This window comes from Sporothrix schenckii, assembly GCF_000961545.1.
Source record: "Sporothrix schenckii 1099-18 chromosome Unknown Cont38, whole genome shotgun sequence".
In the NCBI taxonomy this organism is placed as follows: Eukaryota; Fungi; Ascomycota; class Sordariomycetes; order Ophiostomatales; family Ophiostomataceae; genus Sporothrix; species Sporothrix schenckii.
Window position 1 is genome coordinate 1036227 of NW_015971139.1, and position 16820 is coordinate 1053046.

At 53.3% G+C, this 16820-nt stretch overlaps 4 protein-coding genes across 4 annotated transcripts; 1 reads left to right on the forward strand and 3 right to left on the reverse strand.

The window, feature by feature from the left end:
• Positions 1-4512: 4512 nt before the first annotated feature.
• On the forward strand, positions 4513-6546 carry SPSK_06055 (uncharacterized protein; the record flags this gene model as incomplete). The annotated part of the gene is made up of 1 exon (XM_016732763.1): positions 4513-6546. One exon carries the CDS (start codon positions 4513-4515, stop codon positions 6544-6546), a length of 2034 nt encoding a protein of 677 aa, XP_016592069.1.
• A 435-nt stretch (positions 6547-6981) lies between these two features.
• Positions 6982-8281, reverse strand: SPSK_06317 (tyrosinase; the record flags this gene model as incomplete). Its single annotated transcript, XM_016733023.1, has 3 exons — positions 6982-7686; positions 7751-7789; positions 7844-8281. 3 exons carry the CDS (start codon positions 8279-8281, stop codon positions 6982-6984), a joined length of 1182 nt encoding a protein of 393 aa, XP_016592070.1.
• Positions 8282-10948: 2667 nt separating this feature from the next.
• Positions 10949-13019, reverse strand: SPSK_06046 (triacylglycerol lipase; the record flags this gene model as incomplete). The annotated part of the gene is made up of 4 exons (XM_016732754.1): positions 10949-11322; positions 11395-11495; positions 11581-12731; positions 12801-13019. The coding sequence occupies 4 exons, from the start codon at positions 13017-13019 to the stop codon at positions 10949-10951; spliced, it is 1845 nt and encodes a 614-aa protein (XP_016592071.1).
• Positions 13020-14148: 1129 nt separating this feature from the next.
• Positions 14149-16205, reverse strand: SPSK_06047 (homeobox transcription factor; the record flags this gene model as incomplete). Its single annotated transcript, XM_016732755.1, has 2 exons — positions 14149-15792; positions 15870-16205. The coding sequence occupies 2 exons, from the start codon at positions 16203-16205 to the stop codon at positions 14149-14151; spliced, it is 1980 nt and encodes a 659-aa protein (XP_016592072.1).
• Positions 16206-16820: the final 615 nt, after the last annotated feature.

The window sequence follows — 16820 nt, forward strand, 5'->3', positions numbered from 1 at the left end:
TAGGCCTCTCAAGGTGTAAACAAGGGGGAAAGGAAGTAAAGAGCAGAACAGAGTCGACTCTCACAGCGAGTGTGGTGTTGTTTGTTGATATTGACAGAGATGGGCCGAATGAATTCAATAGGAGGAAAAGTAAATAAAGGGACACGACAAATTGGCTAAAGAGAAAAGGAAATGGAAGAGACGCTTCTCAGATTTTTCTGAACGACGAGGATAACGGCACTTTCCTCCTCTCCTTGCAGTTGCCTCTTTGGGAGAGCTGTTTTTTGTCGGTCGATCCTGCTGCAGGTACCTGAGTAACGAAATGGAGGAAGGCGCAAAGGTAGGTTGGACGATGGCCGATAAACGATACTGTGCTAATATTGATCCTGGTTCGGCAGCACCAAATACTATGACTGACTTGTAAGAACGGAAGGAGCAATAGAGTAGCCTCTGGATCCTTCTGTTTTAACGCTGCATGTTACTTAAGAAATGCTTTGCAGTGTTGTCAAGGTGATATGTGAAGCAATTCAAAAAAAGTCTGACGTGTGAATTGGCGATTGGCAACCTGTGGGGATTCGTAATTGTACGAAAGACAAGCGAGAGAATGGTACTACGAGGAGTGTAGGCAAAAAGAGAAGAAATGGAAATCATCAAAAAGATGACAGAATGGGCCAAAAGAAGAACAGAAAGAAAAGAAGCACATGGAAAACAGACATCGGCAGCTCCAGTGTGGCCAAGGAGGGGCCGTGGCCGGGATGTCCAAAAGAGACACAATATTTGCGACTGGTAACAGCTCCAGCTTCTTTTTTTGCTACCACGACAGCATGATGGACTACCAAGAATATCTAAAAGAACGGAGACTCGGAGCACTGTTCTCATTTCGTCTACATTATTGGCAAAATATGGGATTGCTACGTCGCTGAAGACGGCGTGTTCTCTTGGGAGACGAAGTGCAAATTCGATTGAGTCCGACCTCGGGAAAGGGACGATCATGGCGGCGAGCAGAGGCAATAGAGAAAGCGGGCAAATGTACAGCCTGAGGTGCACCATCCCTGCAGTTTCTTTTTTTTTTTTCCATTTTTTGTGCAGACCAAGACACTACCGTACGAGTATGTCTCTCTTGAGAGACAAGGTTCTGGATCGGACCGGACCACAAAATACAAAGAAAAAGGTTTCTTAACATCTGACTGGGAACCTTTCATTGCTTGCTGGCCGTGGGTAGAGAATGCGACTTTCGCAGCTTGACAGGCTATGTGTTCCACCCATGACTGCACAGCTGGCAGATCATATTGTGTACGGAGTACTTCTGTATTCAAGGTAACATTGAGTTCTCAGCTCGGGTATGTTTAGTAGTTCTCAAGGTTTCAACCCATTACGCCATTGCTTCGGTGGATTGGGCGAAGAAAACAATCCATGAATGGCAAGTGGAGAGAAAATAAAAGAGAGAGGTAATAAGAGAAGGAAGCGAGCAGAATAGAGAGAAGCATTGGCACAACCAGGTAGAACGTGGTGCGACTTTGTGTCAAAGAACGAAAACCTTCGGCAAATGAACAACACTCTCTGCAGAGAAGAGGGCCCGCCTGACGTGCATTTGAGTCTCCTGCAAAAGGTAATGTTGCCGTTGCCCACTTGCGAGATTCTAGCTGAGCGGGTTGGACAGAGCTGATCTCTGAGCTGTCATTTTTTCATCGCCGGCAGCCTTGGTGACCGCTCTTGAGATGTCCTTGTGGTCCCGTCAATGTCTGAATTTATTCATAACTGGACCAATCCGGGCGGAGAGGCGGGACACTGTCTCTCCTCTCTGTTTTCTAGCTTCCGAACCTGCTCATATTCAGTGTCAATCACTTGTGATTGGCACTGGCTCGCTTTTTCGCTTCTGTCATTTTCGCTTCTTTTTCACGTTTTAGTTTACTCGTGCCTCTTGTCTTTTCGCCGTCTCTCTCTAATGTCTTGCGCTGGAGGACACTTACATCGTAACGGAGAGTTTGCTCCTCCTCCTCACTTGGCCCTTTTCCTAATCGAGACATTTCTTTCTGTCCCGTCTCGTTTCCTAGCTCGACACAAACATCGTCCCCGACGCTAATGAGGTCCGTGTGGGCGCTTGCTCTTCTGACAGTTCAAGTTGATAATGCACGGCATGGCGCATGGTACGGGTGGTGCGCCCCAACGTGCGAAGGCGTAAGAGCCCCAACTTCGCCAAGATACCACCAGGCAGCTCACATACCAGCACGGTAGTTCCGCCCAAGTCATCGGGTTCTTCCTACTGGCTAGCCGTCCCGTCTTATGGCTTCAACTGGTGGCGACCGACCACAAGTACGCTGTACGATGTTTATCTGGGGGGCTGGAAGGGTCCCACCAATGCGACTCTACCGCTCTGTTTGGAAGGACATCAGCTTGCATGCGGCGCCAAACCGATGGACAAAATATTGGGGAGCTAAACTCTTCCGGGACATTTTAGACAGAATCTATTTTGTGATTCTGGATGTCGTAGGCACATCCTCCTCTCAAGCCACTTACAGAAAAATGATTCGGATACGACACCATGACGACGACGGTGAGGTGGGCAGAGTCCACGATTGGACACGGAAGCAGCAAAAGCCACGCCGGGTGTTCCAGGTGACGGAATCAACGAGAACATAACGAGTGAGCTGCACTGCAAGGGATACGTGACGACCTGCAGGATGAGGAGGGGGGTGGGGTTGGGGGAGGTGGGGAAGAAGAAAAGTAAGACGCAGAAAAACCAAGGACAAAAAATCAGGAAAGCCACAAAACAGAGCCGCAGAGGCAGCTTAGGTCGAAAGATGAACATGATCTTCGGCGAAAGAGGTGTCTGAACGACACAGCACACATAAATGTGGATTGTAAGGGAATGGTGACCCCGGTACGTCGTAAGATGATATGCGTTGAAGCATGCAAGTTTTCAATCGTGTAAAGAAAAAGATCGGCAGCCAGTGTCCGACAAAACAAAGGCTCGTGGCAGTGGCAACAAGAGATGGAGTGGCACGACACGAGCACGAGCACGCACATGGAAGAAAAGGAATATTGGCACCCAGAACAGGAGAAGAGAAGGGAGTCGCCTAGACCGGCCTTGTCGAGTCTAGACACGTAGTAATTACGTCGCATGTATATGTATTGACTAGTTGACGACGACGACATGCATGCCTCTCCATGAACATTAGAATAGAATAGGGAGCACGACAATAGACAGCCCAATCGACTAGGTAGCGTCAAGTAGGCGGTCTGAGTTGTCGGCCGTGTCTCAGCTTTTGTTTGCCCAAATGAGTGCAAGTCCCCGCCCCTAACGGCCACTAGTGAGAGGGTCCTGCCGGTAGTAAACAAACGAAATGGAAAATCGAAGAGAAACAGTAACTGGGGGGCCTGCGAAAGGTGCAAAGCAGAGACAGGCAAGCAAGGTGGGGAGAGTGCTGCTTGCAACCTCGAAAATGAGAGATGAAGAAGACGAAGGATGGGACATGTGACCAAGACAATGTTTCTTCATAATACGGGCGCCCCGTGAAGCTATTGACTGCACCCTGTCCAAATGTTCTTAGACGGGACATATGATGCTTGAAGATATATGACAGCTGCCTATTCACCGGCTCTCATCAAAATTGTCTCCATCCGAGAATTGCGTCTAGGACACAAGACTCGGCCTGCGCTGGCCAGTGGAGATGTCATAAGGGAAGAGGCCGGCTGGTGAACCGGTAGACAACTGTTACAAGAAAACGATGCATTGAGGAAGCCCAGTTGGTAATCCGCAAGATGTTCAACATGTTTGTACCCCAGGGAAAGAGCCGATGCCAAGTTTCCTGAACCTTCCTATTTGAGCAGTATTCTGTGCTACTGAGAATGGCCTCGATCCTTCTCAGCCTCCCACTGTCATATGTGCCTCGCACTTTCTTTTTTTTTCTTTCCTTTTTGGTGGGGAGAACTGCCACCCCTTCCACACTGGTCGCTTCAGTCCCGATCGTAGCTGCCCTGCATAACAATGCTCCGTCCGGAGGCGCCAAGGCTCTTTCCCTTTCTTATTCTTTTTATTCTAGGTTCTTTTGCTCGCGCTTTCTCTGTCTCTTCACACTCGCCACACTTAGCTTCCTACATCTCCAAATAGCTACCCCCTATTTCAACCATGTGAATGTTGTCTACAAAACTAGCCTAGCTTCTTTATCGTGACATATTGCACCGAAACATTCAATGACAAGTCATTGGCCTTGACGCCTCTGCTAGACAACGCTGCAACGCCATTTCTTTTCGTCTTGGCTCAGCTGCTCTTCTTCAATCCCTCTCCAAGCTCTTTCACCTGCCTCCCTCTCTTCTCCAAACTCCTACTCTTCTCCGAACCTCGATCGTCATCCGCGATCGGCTTGTTTATCGAGGTTATCGGTCGGGTTGTGCCTCCTGGGCACCGATTGCTCCCTCGACTTTGCTTCCCCGTCCTATTGTTATCTTCTTCTCATTGGAATTTACATATTACACTAATCCGGTTGCCTCACTTTTCCTCCTCCCTCCATCGGTCTCCGTCTTCACCACACAATGGTCTACTCTTCCGCGCCACAGCTGGCGTCCACGTACCGGTTATGGCACCAGTTTACAATGCCCATTGACGGCGGCCAACGCCTTGCCATTTCCGTTCCCAGCTACGTCGCCGACCAGCTCAGCTCCGCCTACACAATTATGGTCACCTCCATGATCGTTAACGTATGGTGCATCTGCTTTGCGCTGGGCTTCTTCTACATCATGCGGCACAACCACGAGCTTGGCTCGCTGTCGTCCAACCTCTGGAACAAGCGCGCTTCCATGTCCGACTCGCTCTTGAGTCTTATGCAAAAGCAAGCCTCCCATTGGAAGCGCTGGTGGGTTTACCCGGCCATTGGCATCATTGTCGGCTGCTGGGTTGCCGAGACCGTGCTGTCCATCATCATCCCGCCCTACATTTTCATCGACACCGCTGCGCCCGTCAACATCGACTCCATTGTTGTCCCGCCCAACTCTGGCACTTCCGACTCGGCTACTGCCCAGCTCTTCTCGCTCGACGTGCCGGCCGCTCTGCGTGCCGTCGGCGGCGCCCTGGTGGCCGCCAGCGACGTCACTGAGCGCGTCACCATCTCACAGCGAGACATCGGCACCACCGCCAAGTTTGAGCCCATCCAGGAGATCGACTACAGCTATTACGTCACTGGCTATGACCTTGGGCTGCAGCACCAGTCCACTCTGCAGTTGAATGTTCAAGGCTCGTGCCGCACCGAATACGGCTGGCTCGTTTCCAGCGACAACTCCTCTGGCTACACCAACGATACATATGCGATCATGGGTGATGCCGCCGCCAACGGCCACATCTCGCTCTCACTCTACGACGGGCCAAGCCCTACTGCTTTCTTCTACACGGGTGAAGATGGCCCGGGCATTGGCAACACGACATATGCTGCATTCATCTCGTCGGTGGACCGTGTTAGTTTCACTCCGGGCACCGATGCGCTTTACTACACGGGCTCGAGCGAGCAGCAGGACTCGTTTCTGGCTGATACAGACTACATTGTGCAGCCCGGCCGCCCTGTTCTGTCTTGCTGGGAGTCGAATGTCTGGTCCTTTAACGGCGCCAACAGCTCCGTAATTGGCCTCAACAACACGGCCCTGCCCGGACTGAACCTGCCCCTGGCCTTGCAGCTGATCTTTGCACGCTACCTGGGCGCTCCACGTATCGAGAGCATTGGTACGGAGCTCGGCTTGGGCGCGCTGCAGTCCAGTACGTTGGCGCTTGGTACCATTTTTGATGCCGGCAGCTCGTCAGCCTTCTCGGATCTCCAGCGTCTGGTCCTGGCTGCGTTCATTGCCACCGCCAACACGCTGACCGACACCACCCTGGCCTCATCGTACCTGGGCTCCAAGACCGCCGCTGGTAATATGATCTATGGCGACAATAACGAGCCGCTCTCGGGCGCCGATGAGTTTGTCGTTTGGAGCAGCGATGTGTCCACAATCTCGGTGCGCGCCGCGATTATCATCCCTGTTGTCGCGTTCGCGTCTTGGCTGCTGGTGTTTTTCGTGCTCAAGTTTACACCTCTGGCCAGCGTCAACACGCTTGACATTCTCGAGCTCCAAAAGAACATTTACGAAAAGTACCCAGATGCCGACCTGACCATGTACGACGAGGCTACCTGGCAGGTGCAGATGCGTCTTCCGTTGGTCGGCGAGCGCCGCCTTCCGTGGGCCAACTGGGGCACGAGTGCCAACACCACCAACAGGCGGCAGGACGACGTCGAGGTTGGCTACCAGGCGCCCGCCCAACCGACGTATGCAGCCTCGGGCGATGCCGAGAAACAAGAGCATGCAAACGCTGTACACGCTGTCACGGCGCTCGCCACGCCCGGAGCGCCATTCCCGGATAGCAACGGCCACTACAGTGCGCCAGAGCAGCCGGTGTACGCCGCCGCGGAGCCCTCAAAAACCAGCTACAGCACAACTGTCGAATCGACGCTGGCCAGCCAGGAGCACGAGGTGGCTGCGGCTGTCGCGCGCGAGGAAGCCGCCAAGCCGGAGCAGGTCTCCAAGGAGATACCAGAGGTGTAGTCCTCATAAAATTGCATTTTTTCAATATTTATTTGCAGCGTTTTTGTTCCGTACGTTTGGGTACAATTTGTTATTGATTATCTCTCTGTCTTTTCTGTTATATATCCTCATCTACTCTCTTATTCATATCGCGGCTACTGTCATTTATCCAGCCAAAACTTTCGTAAAATTGTACTACGTAAACAAAGGAACGTCGAGCAACATTGACAACGTATCAAACAATAAGGTCCTCGCGCTGTATGATCAGGTGTCTCTTTCTCGTACGAGGTTTGGCATCTTTCTGCTTTTGAAAAGAGTATAGGACATTTCGTACTTTGATCCTACGCATTTTCTCCTTATTATGGGACACTTTTGATTCTTGCAGGTCCCTTGACATGTCTTGGCAGCCGCGTATCTTTGGCAACTATGGTACGGAAACAAGCGTCCCGTTTCGGCCTACTCATAAGTGTAGCAGAACGGCCCATCGACCGTGCTCGTCAACTCCCGAATCTTGTACGTCTTGCCGTCCACGTTAGAGACGCCCAGGTCAATGATGTCGTCCAGCGACTGCAGCCGGCCAAAGCCGAGCAACGACGTCCCGCCCGCAATCACGTTCGTCCGGTTCGCCAGCTGCTGCGTCTGCCAGATGCTCCACGTCCGGTCGATCATGCTGTGGTGCACCCAGAAGCCCGGGTCGTTGGGCGACTGGTAGAAGTCGGCACCCGGATCGCCTGCAATCGTAAAGTGGCCCACGCCGTGGACGCCCATGCCGCCCGTCGGGCTCGTGCTCTGCATCGTGTCCTGGAAGGTGCCAATGGTCTTGCTGTTGGTGATGAGCGCCGCAATGTCCTCGGTGCGTCCGTAATGCGTTGTCAGGTAGTTGGACATGTCGCGGCGTAGGCAGCGCGTGTTCTTGCCCATGCCGTCGGCCTGCGGGTTGCGGGCCGGCGTGGGGTCCGTCTCGGCGGCAAAGGGGCCCAAGTGGATCGACATGTTCTTAAAGGGGCCCGATGTGACACAGCCACCGCCGTCACCGGCTGGGCCGAAACTCTGGCCCTTGTGCTGCGGGATCTTCTGGCCGTTGCCGCTCAGGCTGGTGTCGCTGCCGTCAAAGATGGGCGACGAGAGGGGATCCTTGGACCAGCGGCCCCAGTCCCAGTACTACTGTTGTTAGAGGAGAGAAAAGAGAGAAACAGAGACAAAGGGGGGATTTGTGACGACGAACCGGCTGAGTCCCATTGTATCCACATTCTGTTTGCAGGGCCTATACATGTCAGTATGTGTGTCCAAACAACAGTTCCCGCTCGAGATGCCATACCTTTTCAAATGCCCATGTGTAGTATCGGTGCCACGACAGGAAATTGCCCGTGCCGTGGATGGACAGCGTCTGGTTGACGTGCACCGCAACAAAGTCCTCGTACCGGTTCGTGACGCCGGGGAACTGCGTCAGCTTGGGCGGCTTGCTCATCAGGCACAGCATCGCATCGACGTAGCTCTTGCGTTCCTCCTTGGTCAGGTCGCCGTACTCGCGCCGGATCGCCAGCTTGTCCTTGGTGCAAGTCGTCGACTTGGCGAGGGCCTCATCCAGCTGCTTGCGGCCATTGCGCTGCAGATCGAGGACGGCGTCGGTATAGGCGGCCGCGGAGCCGCTGCCGGCCGCCGGTGTGCTCGCCTCGACATCAGGAATCGGGGCAGGTGCACCGGCGACCAGGCTGGCGGCCGTAGCCAGTAGCACAAACGGCGCAAACTGCACCATGGCCGTGATTGGGTGAACGGACGCGGGAAAAGGAGAAACCAAACCACAAGTAGAAAGACAAAGGGGTCCGAACAGCGAGGCCTAGTTACCGGGCAGTCTCTCGTAACCAGAAAACTGGCTTCACTAGAGAAGTTTGGGCCTTCGATTTATAGAAGAATCGTGGACACGGTTGACCCGACTCGGTCTATATATATAAATCTCTATTCGGGTATTTTGGCCCTCGGAGAATGTAAAGCTATGGGTCAACACGGAACGCCAACGCGGTCCTCACCCCGTCCTTCATCTATAATAAAATTATCACACCGCAGCACTCGGTGCTAAGCTGGCCATTTCGGTATTATTAGCCGAAGAGTGTGTATGCCACCCAAAGAACGAGGAATCCAAGACAGACAATTTCACCACACATCAACAGTGCTATATATGGGGCGCCACGATTGGATAAGGGGCATTCGGCCTTTATACAAGGATGGAACTATATTTCGAAAATGGCACACAAATGTGTTGGCATTACGTATTCGTGGGAAAGGGCTTCGGCTGTTGCTGCGTCGAGATACTGACGCTATTTCGTTTTTCAACGTGTGTCTGCTTGGGACGCTCACAGAAAGAAGGGAAAATATACCGTCTGGCATTGGTTTCTCAGATACGTCGAACAACCGTTCTCCGATAATATGACGAACATGGAGGTCTCCACGTCCCGATAAGTATTTTATCGTACCTTTCACATTCTCTCCTCCCTTTCCATAAAGACAAAATCGAACCACAAAGATATTCAGACGCGACAAAATCTGAGCAGACATATGTCTTCCATTGTACATGAAAAATTAGCGGGCGTTCTGACAAGTAACAAAAATGCAAAACCCCTTATATGAGGTCTATATACTCATGGGCGTAAATGGGTTTTTCGTTGCCGCTTGGGACGGAAAGCCCGGGGTAAAATCTATGGATAAATATACGACACCGCAAAACCGGACATTATAGTATGTACTCTACGCGACCACTCAACATTGGCAATGTCAATATCGCTTTGCCGATTGGTTCACTGCGCAGTGCGATCCCCCACAGCAATGTGGTTCGAACTATTGGTGTTCTGTTGACCTTCTATTTTAAGGAGTCGACGTGCCGTCGTCTGAAGAGCGCTCTTGGGCCATTTTTGCCCTGATGTTTAAACTTTAATTTAAGTGCCCCGGCCAACCTTGTTTCGTTTCCTGTTTCTCGTTGCCTTTATGATAATTTCCAACTTGCCATTGCCTCCCCTAACTTTCCCCCCCGTCACCGGTGCCTGTAGTTTCTGCTGCTCCCACGTTGATGCATATGCGAATTGTGCCCCGTGATAAAATATGCCGAACTCGGCTAAGCACGTCAGCGTATATTGCCATTCGCGTGCTCGTTTTGCTTTTGGCCTCGTTTGTTTATTTTTATTTTTTTGGTTATTTCTTCCACGTGTGTTGTCCGCTGCTTCTGGCGGGCACCTAGTCTCAAAGAAACAAGTTGCTTTCCACCGTCTTGTCTCCCGTTTCCAATGCCACCCTCATTCGATCGAACGGTTCATACGGCACAAAGAAGGTACCTTTTCAGAAACTATACATTTCCCCACGCTGTTTATAAAAGTGCTATACACATACACTGACAGCCCCAACTCGGAGTCGCAGCTCTCTTCTTCACCCTAAATTCGAGCGACATCCCGTCGCCAGCCGTCACTCCCGAACTTTCTCGCCAAACGACCGTGGTCAGCGAGCATGGACGGGAAGCACAAGAACAGAATTCTGTGGTATTCAAGTTTTTCGATAGAAACTAGGTCAATCTCTTCCGTATGGCGAAGCGAGGTCCGGATCTCCTTTGTTTGCTTCTTGATCACGTCTGGATTTGTGCATTATAGTGATATGGCACAGTAGTTGTTTGTAAAGTGTTGGAGGCACAACTGACAACGACAAACAGGATGGAAGGAGCACGGAGGGGGGCGCCGCACACCGTGCCTGATCAGACAACAATGACGCAACCGTATAGAGTGGCTATTTCCCAACGCTGCCGACTTACAGTACGGAGAAGGGCCTCACCATTTCTAGGCGAGGCGAGCCCCGTAGTTGAAGTGTATAAAAGCCGTCCCGATTCCTTTTGGAAGCAAGACAAGAAGTATGGAGCCTGTCACGAATTGAGTCCTACTCTCGCCCTCGACATACTACGCAATGCAAGGCCGAGGTCCTTCAGTTCACGTGCAAAACAGCAATCGTAGTAGCGGAGCACGAGACGGAAGATTGTAGTTGACAGGTAACCATACGAACACTGTTACGATTAGATTCTACAAACGGTGGGCGACAAGCGCACGACGAAATTTGGATCCAAGAACGGTAGGTTGCGAGCATACGGTCCCATTTTAAGCAGTCAGGCTGTGCAGAAAGCCGGCCGGGAAGTTGCCTGCCGTTTTCCGCGGCGTGTCCTCCTAGAAACACATACTTTCGATTGCCACTCGCTGCTCCCATGTGCCGAGATTCTACCCGAGATTCTACCCCAGACAATTTGGCAATTTTGGTCATGTGCAAACGGAAGAAAGGGCCGTAAACAAAGTTGGCATATGTAAAACTATATTTGGAGGATCACGTACATGTCTTTTGTGCTTTCGTGCCTTATATACAATGTTCAGCGTAGACCACGGCACAGTTTGCCCCCGAGTCAGATACCAAACACATCCAATCCATGGTCTATCATCCAGCGGATGCCCTCGGCACGGTAGGTATCCGGCTCGACATGGCTGCTGCCGGCCTGCAAGACAATGTTGTGGCCCGCGCCACCGCCGGTCGTCGCATTGTACACGGGCCACGTCGGCAGACCGTTGCTGTTTGTGCTGCCGTTTTTGGTTCCACCACGACCAGACGTTCCGTTGGGGTCGAGGTCGACGAAAAAGTTGACCCAAGCCTTGGACATGGACTTGGCCAGCGCCGTATACGACGGCGGCATATTTTCAAACGGATTCGTTTCGTAGCCGAGACCGTGTATGTTGTCAAAGACAAAGGCGACCTCTTGGAAATGGGTGGCGCCGGCCTGGGCTGTCATAAACCAATTTAGATTAGAGGCAAGAGGGGTGAACAAAGAGTGGCTGCCACAGGGGCTTGACGTACGGGCTATTCCATTGACAAGGACATCGAACCGGTAACTCCACGAAGGCAAGCCAAACGCCGACCAGGCCAGACTGGCCCGCCGACGCTGGTAATGCATCCAGCTGAAAATAGAGTGGGTTGTTGTCAGAAAACAGAAACAAGATCATGAATAGAAGAAAAGGCGAACCCAATCAAAACAAAACTCACTTGTCACCGAGGAGGGCCGCCGACCGACGAAACTGGAGACCGACAGATCGGGCCAAGCTGTCCCCAGGAACGATCACTGGGAACTTGTCGAGGCCTGGAATGCCAATGGCTTGAATGTCCGGATACAGTAGCAGCAGCTCATCGACCAGTCTCCCTGCCTTCGCGGGTGTAGATGTGGAAGCAGATTCCGTCAAAGTGCTCCCGTCCAGGCCAAACTTTTGAACAATGGCCGCGCGGAACTCCGCGTCGGTGCTCACGCCCTTTCCTTCTGGGCCGACGCTGCGTCCCTGGCCGGAGCCCTCGTCCGAGTTGCAGCCGATCAGCACGGGCACATGAACAAAGCGGCCGTTGCGAATCTGGTTGTGCGGGTAGTCGGCAATGAAGTCGCCGTCCAGCACCGGGAAGAAGGAGCCGTTGCCATTGGCCAGGGTCGCGTTGATCTCGTGGAGCGGCAGATGACGGAGGCAGTCCAGTGTGGCATTGGCCGGGGCCGACGCACATGACGTGTTGCGCACAAGCTGGTCGTAGTTCTCTTGCTGTTTGGCCGTGGTGTTGAGGTTGCCCGGGTACCGCGCAATAAAGCCCCCAAAACCGGACTCGCCAATGACGCCGCGGAACAGGCCATCGTCCCGCCCATTGTAGGCAAAGGTCTGCGCGCTGACGCTCTCGGCACCGGAGCTCTCGCCCCAAATGACAACCTTGTCCGGGGAGCCACCGAACGCGGCAATGTTGTCCTGGACCCAGTGCAAGGCCAGCCGCTGGTCGCGGAAGCCAATGTTGGTCGAGCCCGCATCGCGCACCGCTTGGCCAGCCAAAAACCCAAAGGCCGAGAGGCGGTAGTTGATGCTGACGCCAATGATGGGCGTCCCCTGCTCGACGCTGTTCTCGACAATAAACGTCAGGTTGTAGCGCTTGTCAGCCGAGCCGCCCATGGTCAGGCCACCCCCGTGGATCCAGACAGCGACCGGCAGCCCCGCTGTCGAGTCGATGCCAGCCGGCCGGACGACGTTGAGGTACAGGCAGTCTTCCGAGACCGGGTAGCCCACGTCGTCACCGCCGTACCCGACACAGTGAGGCGGGTACGCCACCGCCTCGTGGACGCCGTCCCACGTGCTGTTGAGAGGCACCGCTTGCTGGAACCGAACTGGTTTCTAGAATCCGTCAGTGGACAGGGTGCAAATGGAAAAGGTGGTGGTGGGCGGGTAGGCCATCGGACGAACCTGGGCGTACGGGATACCGAGAAAGAAATCCTGTTTGTATTCTGGATTGAACACGCCCGAGTACGACCCATTCTTTACCGCCACCGTAGGCGCCGACAATGGCGCCGCAACGTATGCGGTAGACGGACTACGGCGTGTGGACGGACCGTCATTTTGTGAGGCCAGCCCCAAGTAGCACCCAAACCAGGAGACAACGGCGTGCCGGAGCTGGACCATCATCAGAGTCTTGTGGCGCGTGTGCGAGAAATGTGTGCTTGGCACCGAGTCTTGCAAGCCGTTTTTGTGCTGGATCGTGAAGAAAAGTAGACTATGGCGGGATCGCTTGCGCTTTCCTTGAGATTTCTCGCGAAAAGTTGCACGAGATGAAAAACGAAGGATCCTCCGGGGCGTCACTTCCTTTCTATCCGGATCCTTTTTATCTGTTCCCCGCAATCTGTTGCCTCGGAGGGATCAGCGGGAAGGAAGAAGAAGGGAGCGGGGAAGATGACGGCTGGGGAAAGAAGCCACGGTGCCGGGAATTAACCCGGCACCCTAACGGCCCTTCTTGGCCGGACTTTTTTGCAGATCGCGAAAGGACGATGCAACGTCGCCGTACACAACGAAAGAGTCAGCGACATCCCAAGGCCTCGGCAGTTGGTAGAAAAGCGAGATCCAAGAGAAAAAACCATACTGTGAGTTGACACCAATTGTTGCCTTCGTTCGGAATGATACTCTGCAAAGGTCGTAGTGTAGCAACAAGTAGGAGAAAATATTTTGGTAGAAATCGTTTCCAGATTGCTTCCTGCGTTTCTATGAGAGGTCGGCGTGTTTTGTCCTTTTTATATTTTTGTTCCGGGTATCTTGTTCTTGCGCTGTCCGCACGTAAACTCGTTCCGCCATTGTCATGTCTATCGACTCGTCCCCTAATGCCATGCCGAGATTCCAAAACGGAAATAGAAAAAAAAAATGAAAGAAGAACCAACAGAAAAGAAACAGAAAGCACATAAGCACGTAGGCGCACTACCCCAATTATGTTCCCGAGAACGCCATGCTAAGAGCTAAACCCTCCGTGACGTTCATCCATTGCCATGGAACTCCATGGCCGTCAGCAGCATCGCAAAAAGAAGGAGCAAACAAATAAAGAAAACCAAATGTAAATAGGTGAACAGACGTTTCCATCAGAGCAACACAAATGCAACATGATTTCATAAACATAAACGTGCGAAACAAACGTACGCACCACCCCAAAAGAGAAACCATTCTGGCCCGTGGAAGCCAAAACGCCAAAGAAAAATGTTGTTACAGACAAAAAGAAAAAGACAAAAGTTCTGAGCGCCCTCATATACCTAGAAGCAGGAGAAATGCGTGCTCACTTCTCGCCATTGTAGTCCTGCGGTGTCACATTTGGAGTGAACTGGAACTGCTTGACCTTGCTGCGACCCGGCGACAACGTGCCGGACGATCCAGGGATCATGTAAGCCTCGCCAGGGAAGGTATACTGCGCCTGGCTTGAAACGCCCGCGGTGCCGCTGACGGCGCCAGTCTGCAACCGCAGCGGGAAGTAGCCGTGGCCCAAGGACTGATGAACGGATGGCGTTGGCGGCTGGCTGTTCATGACGTAGTGCGGCGCCTCCTGCAGCATGGAGAAGTCCTCCGAGCCGAAGCTGGCCAGGCTCGGTGTCAACAGCGCCTCGTCCTGTGGAACAAACCTCCAGTGGCTGTCCATCATATGCTGGTGCTCACCGGCGCCGGCGTGCATCAAGCCATGGAAGCCCGGCGTGCCAGGGGGGGTCTTGAGCGTGGACTGTGTCGCAAAGTAGGGGTTGTGGTTGGCGGCGCTGCTGCCAAAAGGCATCAGGTGCTCGTCATCGGACGAGCCTGAGCTAGCCATACCATTCGTTGAGACCATGGCCTCGCCCGGTGAGACGCTGGACGTGCTGTTGCTGAGCGACCGGACCAAAGGTGGGCCGCCACTTGCTTCCACTGCTGCAGAGGTCTGAAGAGACTGCAGAAAAGCTTCCTGGTTGTGCTCAAGGTACAGTGGCGAGCGGGGAGCGGCAGGGATACTCGGTTTCTGGATGCGGTTCGACATGAGGCCAGTGGCTGACGAAATGCGGCGGATGGAAGGTGTGCCGCCATCCAGGCGCTTGTTGCCAGCATCAACGCTCGTTTTGGGGCCAAAAGCTGAGCTGCGAAGGGCCGTTGAGTTCAGCATTGCCGGGATACCCTTGTTCCTCCGGGTCGCAATGTTTGCCGGCGGCGGGGGCGACTTGAAGCGAAGATCAGAGATCGCCGATGCTGGCGAGTGGGCGGAGCCAGGCGACGGCGCAGCGGACATATTTTGCGACAGCGTGTCGTCAAGCAACGGGACCTCGTATGAAGGCAGAACCACCAGGTCCTCGTCAAGCTGCGGAACGTCGTCGGCTCTCAGGAGCTCGGCCTGGAAAGAGTCAACGTCCACGTTGGCCATAACATTGTCCACGCCCATATCTGTCGTGAAGGGTATATAGGCGCCCAGAGACTGCTCGAAGCCCTGATGCTCAGAAAGATGCTCGGTATCCATGAAGGCCTGCGGTGAAGTATGGGAGCTGTAGCTGCCATTGCTATGGTGAGAGGAGGCCAGGTATGCGCCGTTCATCACAGGCACGAACGGGTGAGCATCACGACTACCGTCCGTGATGGTGGCGGTGGTGGTGTGAAAGGTGAGCGACTTCGGGGAAGGGTATTCTTCAGTGGATGGCGCAGAGGGTGATGCGCTCTGACCAGCTGCAGCATTACCGTCGTTGGCTAATGGGTAGATGGCGAGAGGAGGCTGTTTGGCGGTGGGAAATGCAGCAGAGGAAGCGCGCAATGGCAAGATTTGGGTTTGCGGGCCAAGGTACTCGCTCACCATGGACGATTTCTCGGGCTGTTCGGTTGGCGAAGAGTCAGACGGGGACACGTCTTCTTGGACGGTCACATCTCCTCGACGTGCCATCTGCTTGGCCTTGGCACGTCTGTTCTGGAACCAGTTCTATTCACATAGCGAAGTCAGTAAACAAACATACAAGACACCACGCGTGGGAAAAGGACCACGTCGGATAAGCATACATTAATTCTCGGGTTGTCAACCTTGAGCAGCTCGGCGATCTCACGTTTCCGCAGCGAAGACGGTTTGGGGTTCTTCTGGAACTCGTTCTCGAGAAGCTGAACCTCGTCCTTGCCTAGTCTCGGCTTTGGGTCGACCTGCTTTGCAACAAGTGCCATCTGCGCCTCGGTCATATTGCGGTGCTGGGAGTGCATGTGTGGGAAGAGGTAGAGAGGCTCGCCGCTGTACGTGTATTGGTACGACGTATGCTGGGGTTGGTTCATGTCACTTGGCTGTTGTATAGACGCGAACGGCATGCCCACCTGTGGCATGCCGTGGAGCATCGTCGTATAGTTCATCGCGATAGAAGCGTGCCGCTTGTTCGATTCGTTACTGGGGTTATGTGATGATTTCAAGAAATGGGCACCGGGATGGCGGTTTGCGGTGTATGGCGCACACACGCGCACACGCCCGTTAATGCCGGCAGAATGAATATGCGTTGTTCAAGCCGTGCCAAGTTGGCCGTGGTCGTGTCGTGATGTTTTGTGGGCGAGAGAGACTGGGCATGTAAGAGCAAGAAGAGGCGCGGTGCGTTTGTGAAATCTCGAGAAGCAAGAGTTGTCACGGCATGGGAGGAGGGAGTGCGTAATGCTGTGTTGTGTTTGAAAATGTAGAATGGGAGTTGGAGAGAGAAGAAACAGTGTTGGGAAATGAAATAGAAATACGAAAAAGACAAAGAGAGGTCAAGCAGTAAAAGAAGAGAAAAGAGGAGCAGACGGGGAGTGGACGAAGCTTAGTTTAAGAACAGAAGGCGTGTTTGATGGGACGAGAATTCTCGTGGGAAGGCGTGGAGGTCTTGCAAGGTGTGTACGCTCCGTACTGAGCTCCAAGTGGACTCACGAGGTCGTCAAAGCAAGGCACTTTGACGAGCAAAGACTGAAAAGGGGAGACGGGCGGCTGAGACAAACAAAGAG